Below are 10,860 nucleotides of genomic sequence, written 5' to 3' on the forward strand. Positions count from 1 at the left end.
CCAAGGGGAGGTGCGGGGGTCAGGGCGGTCCTAGAAATTGTTGTCGGGAATGGAAACGCTTTGATTTAGAGGGTTTGGTGAGGAGAAACTCGCCCTAACCCGACATGGAGTCACAGATCCGAGGCCTTTCCCTGCCGCAGCCCGAAATAATGTAGTTTTTTTTTTTTTTTTTTTAAGTAGACTTATTTTTTAGAATAAAGTGGGGTTTTACAACCCTCTCCCCGTCTCTACTTGGAAGCCTGCCAGGCTGTGCGCCGGGTCCGGGAGGGAAAGTTCACAGAGGCGGAGCGGGAAGCTCGGCAGTGGCGATGGGAACTCCAGAACTGCGGGGGCCCTGGAGGTGGGAGCGAGGATGTAGAGCGCGGGCGCCGCAGATTCAGCTCCCGGAGGCCAGCGCCCAAGACCGGCTCGGGGCGCTCCGGGGCGCGGACTGAAGCCTGGCCGGCGCGGCGCTGGCCACGCGCGCTCCTGAGCGCGGACTCGGCCGAGGCACCCTCCCATCCTGCAAGGGCTAAGCATCAGGCGACCAGGTCTCCGGGCGCTTGCGTCGTCCGTGGTCTGTGCATGTACAACACTGGCCCATGGCCAGGCAGGCCGGGCTGGAATCCCCTCCCTTCCCCCACCCAGAGCCAAACCCTGTCGGGGCATCTCTACCTACCACCCCCTTCACACACCCTCTGGGCCGCTGTGCAGCTGTGGGTTTCTAAAAGGGTGCAAGGGCCGGGCTTTTCGGGGACCCAGTGACCGCGAACCATTCCAAAGCCAGAAGAGGACTGAATTACCACCATTTTAGATACCCGAGGTTGCCCTCGGGGAAGTGTGAGAACCGCTGTCCATCCTGGAAGTTCTTAGCCGAGTCTAGACCCTTCTCTGGGGCAGGACCCATTGGTCACTGGCCACAGTAAGTCCTGCTAACGGGTCCAGAGGAAGGAGCGAACCTAACTGCCTCCTTCAGGTCTCAACTCGTGTGTCCCCCTCACCTGAGAGGGTGACCCTATCTCACAGTGAGGGAACCCCTGCACACTGTCCCCTTTACTGGGAAATCAGATCGTTTGTGTGATTTGATGTTTATGGTCTGTGACCTGCACCTCACTGAAGACCTGGTACCGCAGGCACCCAAGAGCTGTTTGTTGACTGACTCACTGAGCACCCAGAGAGGAGGGACCATATTTAGATAGCTTCTGTGGTGGGCAGGGCCTGACGGGGTTTAAACCAAACAGCCCGCTCGCTGAGTGTGGGTACAAGTGCAAGCACCCACGGACCCTTGGAGGCAGAGGGGAAAAGGGGACACTTGGCTCCCTTTCCCTCTGACCTAGTGGCTGACCCCCTCCCCAGTGACCTGGCCAGCTGGATTCCCAGTAGCAGGGAGTGCCCATCTGATTCCCCTATTGACACATGTAGGGCAAGCAGGACCCCAAACCCTGGCCGGAAACTACAGGCCAGGGTTGGAACCTCCCCTGTCTTGCTCCCTTGCAGTCACTGGGATGGGGTGGGGTGGGGATTTCCCAGAATCAGGCCAAACAGACCACCAATGGCTGATAACCTTGGAGGAGCTTAGCGCAGTCTCTTCTTACACTCCTGCCCTCATTTTTCTAACAAATAAAGCCCTTTGTGAGGTCCAGATAAGGGCCACAGGCCTAGTGCCTCACTTTTTCAGGAGTATGTATGGCTTTACAGTGACAAGATGATGTTTTTGTTACAAACCTTCCCTTATTTAGTCTCTGCATTCAGCCCAAAGTAGATTTTTACGGGCCCAGGGGAAAAGTCTCGCCCATAGAGGTTTCTAATGGAAGAGCTGGTAGCACTATCACCCTGTGAGGTGGCGTGGGGGTAGGGATGCTTAAGGAGAGCCTCCCCACCATCTGCTCCCCCTTGTGTCAGGTCCAAACCCCCACTGGCAAAGCGGAGGCATCAAGAAATAAAACGAAAAATTATAATGATGTAAGAGACAGGCTTTGAATCATACGGAAAAATTGTCCTGTGCAGCCAATGCACTTTTTACATGTGAGGCCAGAGCTTTCGACAAGGCTTTTGGGAGACCCAGGCAGGGGACTTTGGTTTGGGGGTCATTCCCAAAGAAGGTGCAGATTTCCCCCAGGTCACTCAGCCCCAGGTGCTGTCAGGAGCCAAGGCTGGAGGCGGTGCTCACTGTCAACAGAAAGCCGGGCAAAGGTGGCTTGGCCCAAACCAGGGGACGGGCCCAGGAGCAGAGTAAAGGACAGTTATAGGGGTGCCTTTGTCCATTTTCAGACACCAGAATTCCTGGGCCCTTATTATGTTTTTTTCTTCATTCAGGGCCCGGAGGCTTCTAAATTTTGGTTCTTTCCATTTCCGGTTAAATGGAGTCAACGCCACCACCAGTAGGCCGGCCTCTTGGGTGCTGGGGAGGAAGGACCTACCGTGAGAGCCAGTGGCCCTATAATATGGTCACTGTGGTCATCCTTGGGAGTGAGAGTGGGGTGGGCAGTGATTTCCTGGGGTTAAAGAGACACCTCCGTTCACGTGCTGGAATCGGGGGGGTGTGGGGCTGCGATCATATTTGGGAGATGAGAATATGTGGAAATTAGCCACTTCCTTATGGGGAGACCAGGATAAACCTCTAATTCTAGAGCCCAGGAGAAGAATTAAAGGCCATCCCTTTCTTAGTTGCATAATAGAAATTGCCGAAAGAAGGGTCTCCAATGTCTCTGCGGGGGCCCTGGGCCTGGAGGTGCATTTTCCGCTTGCTAGGATCGAGGGTTCCAGAAGTCGCGATGCCCCGGGCGCCCCAAGGACAGTGGGGAGACCCAGTGTGCCTGCGCGACCCTCTCCGGAAACCCACTCGCTGCCGCCTGCTTGGAGGGGCTTTTCGGTCTTGGGAATGGGCCTCGGATTCGCTCTGGTCCCTGGTCGCGCACTCCCGGAGCAGCGGGCAGGGGGCCGGTCAGACCCGCAATTCTGGCGGGAGGGGAGACGGACGCGCCCGCGCGACCCACAGCTTACCCGCAGGGTCGCAGTCCTGGTGGGAGGCGCGCGAGGGGCCTAGAGCCTGGGGGGCGTTCTTCGCGGGGGATGGGGGGGCGCGTTGCTAGCACATTGGTCCCCTGTCTTTGCGGCCTCGCGCCCGGCCCGCGGCGCTCGCTGGAGGGTTTCGGGCCAGGCCGCCAGCAGGACGCCTGGGAGCGGCTGGGGTTCTCCCAGCTGGCGTTCAGCGCCGCAATCTCACCCGGCTTTCCTGCTTCTTCCCGGGCGTGCAGGCAAAGCCTGGGATCTCCGGGGACACGGCAGCTGAGCCGAGGGCGCAGGAGAGAGATGTTCTCTCGAGCTGGGCTGCCTTGGCCCTGGTGCGCCTTCTGTAACACCTGTGGCCTTCGGGGAGGTGGTGGGGGAGCAACGGAGGCCTTGGAGGGACAGTTAAGCGGAGGGGCTGCGAGACCCCAATTATGTGCCAACAAACGCCTCCCAGTTACCGTCTAGTATACACACGGCTCTCCCCGCCTTCGGCCCGTACCCCACCCGCCGCTGGCGACTTAGGAGTTCGCTTTCTAGAAGCCCCCAGGTAACCCCTTCCCAGGCTGTAGCTCTTGGATTGGAAGAGTGTGGGCGCTCCTTGGGGCCCCTGTGAGGGCTGGAGAGTCCGGGGTGGGGGAGGGGAGAGATTACAGGGGGTTGGAAAAGTTTTGGTTTTTTGGTTTGTTTGTTTGTTTTGTCGTTTTAATGCCGGAAAAGCTGCCTCCAGTACGGCGAGGGCTTTACGTTCGGGCCTCTCTGTCTTTGGGAAAGTGCATGGCTGCCGGCGGCGCAGGGAAGGGAGAGAGGAAGGACCCTTGGGGGAATATTTACTGGTCAAATCGATATCCCCGTTTGGCTACGAGGATGGCCCATTTCACAGCAGATTAGATTACTTTGTGGCATTTCAAATAAAACGGCAATTTCAGAGCCGTGAGCACGTGGGTGACCCACGGGAGCTGTGGGCCTGGCCGGCTTGGACCCAAGGCCTCGGCGGGAATTTCTCCTCCGGCCTTTTCCTTTTTAATCGAAGGCAAAGGGGCGACGGCCGGCGGGGCGCCGGGTGCCGAGGCCTCTAGCTGGGCGCTGCTGTTTACCGGTTTGCTTTATCCCCCGTCCAGGTTTAGGAGACGCATGGGGACAGCCGAGCCGCGCGGGGCCCCTGGACAGCGTCGCCAAGGAGCTGGGATCGCACCTGCTGCAGGTAGTAGGACCGCCGCGGGGTGAAAAGCGCCGCCGCCACCAACGGCCTTGGCCCGCCCGGGTAGGGGCTCCCTTCCGACCCCACCGTCCCAGTCTCCAGGGGTCCCTCCTCAAGGAGCCCCGGGCGGATCCACAGGCCGCCCCCAGCCTGCAGAGGTCTCCCGAGGCAGTGATCGGACTTCGGGCCAATTCCCCCCAACTCCCCTCGGAGGGCCGGGACTGCGGGTGGGTTCCGCTCAACCAGCCCCCCATCAACCCCACACCTGGCACCCTCTCCCCCGCCCCAGCCCCAGGACTCTCTAGCCCACGAGACCTAGGCCGAAGCGCGCCCCTGGGTGTGGTTCAGTCCTCTCCAACCTTACTTCCTTTGGCAAACTTTTATGGAGCTCTTGCTCTGTGCCAGATGCCGTGCCAGGCGCCGGAGCCAGAGGAGTGATCCGGCTGCTCTGAGCCAGAGGGAGGCAGAGCCTAAAGCGTCTGACAATTGTGTGTGTCTGGAGAGGTTGCAATAGAGGAGAGACAGCATCAATAACTGAGTATTAGCAGTTGACATTTACTGAGCGTTTGCTACCGGCCAGCTGTTCTAAATCTTACTATATCATTTCTCTTCACCAGCCACCTAGAGTGTGTTCTATTTTTAACTGCATTTTTTTCAGAGCAAGAAGTCGAGGCACAGAAAGGTTAAGCAACATGCCTGAGGTTCCACAGCCAGTGGTGGAGCCTTGTTCAACTCAAGTGGTCCTGCTCACAGCATGGTGCGACCTCCGGGGTCACCTGGCTCACGGAGGAAGTCCTTGCTTGGTTTGTGTCAGCCGCTTAGCGCCCCAGCCCGGAGCCATTCAGTCCGCGGTTACTAAACCGCCCCTGACCTCGGATTTCCTTCACGGTGTCTGGGGCTCGGGTGGGGTAACCGTGCGCACGACCGGCCACTTCCAAGTCCGCGGCTGGCGCTAGGTGGGCACAGAAACGCCTCGTGTCTCGGAATCTTTCAAATGCCCTTTACAGAGCCTCATCAACGACCCGATTCATTCCCCCTCCCGTCATTTGTCTCTGCCACCGAAAAATGCCTACCGAGAGCTATTTTGCATTTCCTCCTTCTATTTTGTGTTTTCTTTATAAGGGGGAAAAAAAAAAGTTGGCTACGGAACTCTGTGTCTTGGGTCAGCGAGTCGGCTCCGCGCTTCGCAGAAGCAGATCTTTTCAAAACTCTTTTGCCCCAAATGCCCTAGCGTGATTTATTTTTTTAAATGCATGAGCTGGGGAAGAGAAGATCCCGGGATGTACTTGAAACCCGAGGCTTTTACAACATAAAGCTAGTGGTGTGGGAGCCGGCCGGGAAATGGTGCTCTTGGAGCCCTTCCTGCACGCCCTTTGCTCTGCCCGCAAGCTCGGGTCCAGCTCCGTGCGCGGTATTTTAAGTGTTTGATGTTCCTACATATTATAAGTGACACTAATATCAGAGACAACTAAGTGCCAGGGAGTTCCAGTGAAAACCTGGCGGCAAAGTCAACGCCCCCAAGTTTCTCCACTGTACATTTATTTAATTCCAGAGTGTGTCTGTGGATGGGCGGCTTTGCAGTTAATATACTTGCAAGCGCATTAGGTCGTTTGCAGCTATGAAAGCATAACCAACATTTTCCATTAAGAGTATTATTTTTTAAGCTACCACTGGCAACCTTCAGAATTTAATTTTGATAACTTTTTCTCTTTTACTCATATGGCTGTCTGTCTGATACTATTTCATTAAATGTATCTCTTTAATTATTTCGGAGTTAAGCAAGAATGCAAAATGTGCCAAAACGTGGATAACTTCAGAAATTGCTGAATAGTTTATATCTTTGAAAAGGAGTTTAGTTGGGGAAATATTTTGTAGCTGAGTTAGAAACATGAAAGTCGGGCTTATAATCAAGATGTTGATTTCAACCTCAGCACAGGGAAAGCTAATGATAGCTTAGCTGGCAAAGAAGATTTTGCAGCAAAACTGTATTTGAGACGCAGAGTGTAAGGATATCTTTCAGGTTTCACTTCTACATTCTTTTTAGGCCCCCCTCCAAAGAGGGGGCGGATTTAGAAAAACCAAAGGTAATCTGGTTTCAATTACATGCTGTAAAAATAGAATTTGTGGCCAGAAATTAATTTGGAATATCTTTTTATGGGGGCAATGTTGTGGGTTGTATGGGTCTTTCACCAACTTTATTGCTTTTCTTTGGTTCTGGATCTAAAATATGAATGAGTAAATAAAATGCAGTTTCCTTTCTTCAAAAATAATTTAGTCTTTTTATCCTTGCCACACATAAATATGATCATTACCCTTTATTTGACTTAATTACCTCTTATAATTTTACTTTTTTTTTTGAGGGCTAACCAAGTTAGGCAAAATCAGAATATCATTTAGGTAGCTTTAATTTTTCAGAAATTGATACTTTTTCTCCTTGAATTTTGCAAAGGTTGTTTGATCTCTTGCAGATTCTAAATAATTAATTTTGTAGACAGAGTCTGTTAAAAATAACCAGGTATTTTATTTTCTGGGGAGTGGTAGTGTTCAGAATTTATTATTCAAATGGTACTTAGGGATAACTAGAAAATTGTGGCAAATAAAGCATATGTTCTAGTGGTATAAACGGCTGCCAGTTATGATATGAAATGGTCTATACAGTGGTAGATTTTCCCCTAAGTACCATAGAACTCCGGATTTGTGCTAAGTGCTAAAATAACCCCAACAATAAAGCTACTACGTTTAAACTGAGCATGATAGGAATTCTCAAATGTTTCGCGTGATTTTTGTGATGTAGATGTAAGACTGTTTTTAAAGTCCTTTAAAAGCATTTGAGAGCCCGGCTGGGGTACTAAACCTACAGTCCTTCTCTTGGCCCCGGGGCGCCGTTTCTGCATTTAACAATGTACGTTGATTGAATACTTTATACATTTCTCCATCCCAGTGCCAGTACAATGATCAGGTTTAAGTCTAGTGTCTATTATCTCTTACCCTGATGCTTTTTCTTTTACAGACTTTGGATGGATTTGTTTTTGTGGTAGCATCTGACGGCAAAATCATGTATATTTCGGAAACAGCTTCTGTACATTTAGGCTTGTCCCAGGTGGGTATTGACTAATTTTATGTACAACCAAAATAATAAGTTAAGCGTTGGCGGATCTTGACAGCCTTACCCAACTTGAAAATGAGTCTGTCCTAGTGTCTACTTTTGTGCCTGAACGTAATCCAAAATCGTCTTTTTCGGCCGGCCCGCGGGGCTTTTCTTCTCCGTGTTATGTTTCACTTTTCTACTTTCTTTTTCCTTTGGGGCTAATGCCTCGTAATGTCTCTGCCACAGTCAGCCTTGTCCAATTGCCTGGACTCCGCTTATACAGTAAAGTTCTCTGCCGCTAACAAGAGCTTCACAAAGGGAGATTTTTCAGTCCACGCTTGATGGTCTGCACGTGGTATTGTGAGTTGCTATGAAAGAGAGGCAAGCTGATGTAGAGCATGGATTTTATGCAGAATGTGCTTTGGGGAGAGAGAAAAGGGGGGGTAGATTTATGAGTGTTCACATGGAATTCTGGGTAATTTTTCCTGAGTTTTTCCAGTTCAGTGCTCGTTTCAGTAAAGCATTTTAGAACATTTAAATGTCACCTATTTTTCTGAAACTGTCTTCTAAAAGGGGTTCATTCCCTAGAGGAGAGAGGTGCACTGTTTTCTCTGTCCTGTCAAGCCAAGGGTTTGGTAGAGGACTTGGCTACTTGTCGGGGCTGTGGCCAGTCTGGATGGTGGGAGAGTCTACTGATTGTTGCACATTTCTGATTTCACAAGCATGGATCATGATTCTAAGAGTCACGTTGTTTTATACGTATAGGGGCTAAATGTTTCTTTACGTTGTGAATTATCAGAGTGCTTTTTTTCATTACAACTGAAGACACACTAGAATTAATTAGATCCAGGAAATGGGCTCCCAGGAGGCACATAAATAATCCGTGCTGCACCAGCCTCCTCCTGTAGTTAAGCCAAAATAAAACATGCCAATTAAAGTGGCTTGGGCTTTCTCATTGAAAAACAAAATTACCAATTTGGAAACCTGCATCTGGTGTATTCCTCTTCTTTTTCTGCCAAGATGTTTTTTAAACTTTCCATTTGTTTACAACCTTCTTTTCAATGGATGTATATCCTTATCCATGTCCAAGTGGTTTCTGCGCCTGTGTGTTTTCTTCTGCAAAGTCTTCTAAAGCGAATCACATATTAAAATTGTTTGGCGTTTTCTGTTCTCTTCCTCTTCTCTTCTTTTATGATACCAGGTCTCCCAGATGAGATTTATTGAGGCTTGTCTCTTTCACCTATGTGACTCATGGGATTAGTGTACTTGTAGAATGGGAAATACTATTGGAAATATGAAATTTTCTCTTTTTATATTTTCCAAAATTATTATTCTCTGAATTTCCACCTCATTATTCTCTGAATATTTAGAATTATTTAAGACCCTTTAGTTAGACCCAGCCTGGTTTCTACTCCTGACTTGATTTGTGGCTGAGTGCCCTTGATCAGATTCCTTAACTTTTTAAATTGTAACTTATAAAACCTTTGATAAGTCTTATAATAATGTCACAAACAAGACAAAACATTTCACATACTTTAAAAATGGCTGGTCATGGGCTTCCCTGGTGGCGCAGTGGTTGAGAGTCCACCTGCCGATGCAGGGGACACAGGTTCGTGCCCCAATCTGGGAAGATCCCACATGCCGTGGAGCAGCTGTGCCCGTGAGCCATGGCCGCTGAGCCTGTGCGTCCAGAGCCTGGACTCCGCAACGAGAGAGGCCACAACAGTGAGAGGCCCACGTACTGCAAAAAAAAAAAAAAAAGGTCAAAAAAGAAAATGACTGGTCAAATATTAAATTTAGATCTGAGCTCCCTAGCAGTCAAAGCAAAAAGGGAAATGCATTTTGTTGTATGGTTTTCATTGTCTGATACGGGCAGGCAATTGACCTCTCTGTACCATAACTTAAATAAGAAAATAATGCCTGCTCTACTACTCTTTTAGGATCATGGTGAGAAACATACCAGGGGCCCATGTGATTTATAAACTATAGGGAGCTCCACAAAACCAGGCATTGTAAGTTTCATTAGAACTGTACTTCAAATAGCACAAAAGTCGCTTCAAATAGCATCCTTTGGTGGGCACATATTAGGGATAATTAGTCATGGGGAATGTTCTGGCACATCATAAGGCACTGTGCACATATCAGGACCTTCCAGTTCATTCTGTCAGGCTGCTCAGTCTGGCATTCTACATCTCTCTTTTGCTCTCTGTCATTTTTCTCTTTTCACATGGGAAATGAAAATGATTGTTTTTGAACACAATAATTAAGAATGACCAAAACATTGGATAGGTAACAAATATATCTCCTGTTCATGATAAACACCACGAAAGGAAATTCTTTTTTCTTTGGATTTTTGAATTTTATTTAATTTATTTTTTTATACAGCAGGTTCTTATTAGTTACCTATTTTATACATATTAGTGTATACATGTCAATCCCAATCTCCCACTTCATCCCACCACCCCGCCACAGCTTTCCCCCCTCGGTGTCTATATGTTTGTTCTCTACATCTGTGTCTCACTTTCTGCCCTGCAAACCTGTTCATCTGTACCATTTTTCTAGGTTCCACATATATGCATTAATATATGATATTTGTTTTTCTCTTTCTGACTTATTTCACTCTGTGACAGTCTCTAGATCCATCCACGTCTCTACAAATGACCAAGAAAGGAAATTTAAGCAGAATTGGAATTTAAATTATATTTCCTTTTGGTCCTAATGCAGATGTAAAACTTTGTATATCATAATTTTGTATTTTCCAAAAAAATTGTAAAGATGCCTTTTGTCTGTATGGTGCCAGGAGAAGTGTCAATTTAAAATAAGTCAAACTGCCTGTCCGTGTAGGACGGCTAATTTTTTTCTGATCTCCTGGCGGGACTATCTCACTATCAGTCTCCAGCTACAAAAACACTTTCACGCTGATGTCTGGGGAGTGTTTCATGGTGAACTGTTTAAATAAGCAACAACAAACTTTTCCCTCAAATCTGCCGCCTCTTCCCAGTTAACTCTGCAGAAGGAAACCTAGGCAGAATCACAATGTGTATTTTTTTCTGTCTCCTTAAATAGTAAAATAAGGTATTGAAAAGAATGTCAAATACCCAACTTCTGTTTAAAAGAATTTTTTTGCACCTTTTAGATTATTTTTACTAGTAGTAGTATAAGTCAGACAAACATATCAAACATGAAAACTTTAATTAAAATAGGCTTCAAGATTTTTTTTAATCACCAGAGATAAAAGTGTTAATAAAATTTTACCCACTAGTCAGAGTAACCTTTTAAACAGGTTTTCTGATGAATAAGGGCAGTAATAGCTTATATTTACGTAACGCCCTTCTGTGTTCCAAGAACTTTCAATTATTCTCTATAACGATATCTCTAAGTAACGACATTTTTCACATTAATTCGGGGTTAAACTCTATGTTAGCAGCTCCTAGGGAACCTAAGCTCCTAGGTTTGCCATAATTGTGTGATAATTCATAGCAAACTGGTGGTTTTTTGTTTTTTTAATCTGCACTATCTAAATAACTTTCTGAACTGTTTGAGAATATAAAAACGATTCTTTTTTTTTTTTTTTTTTTTTTGG

The 10,860-nt window shown here is 48.0% G+C and overlaps 1 protein-coding gene across 1 annotated transcript in view; it reads left to right on the plus strand.

The window, feature by feature from the left end:
• The window catches only part of SIM2 (SIM bHLH transcription factor 2), a 52,190-nt gene that overhangs the window by 5,137 nt on the left and 36,193 nt on the right, over nucleotides 1-10,860 (plus strand). Inside the window, exons 2-3 of the mRNA XM_024758418.1 lie at nucleotides 4,110-4,192; nucleotides 7,200-7,289. Of these exons, the coding sequence (XP_024614186.1) occupies nucleotides 4,110-4,192; nucleotides 7,200-7,289 (173 nt within the window). The remainder of the gene's footprint in view (nucleotides 1-4,109; nucleotides 4,193-7,199; nucleotides 7,290-10,860) is intronic.

The sequence above is a fragment of the Neophocaena asiaeorientalis genome, unplaced genomic scaffold, assembly GCF_003031525.2.
Source record: "Neophocaena asiaeorientalis asiaeorientalis breed wild unplaced genomic scaffold, Neophocaena_asiaeorientalis_V1.1 scaffold45, whole genome shotgun sequence".
Taxonomy (NCBI): Eukaryota; Metazoa; Chordata; class Mammalia; order Artiodactyla; family Phocoenidae; genus Neophocaena; species Neophocaena asiaeorientalis.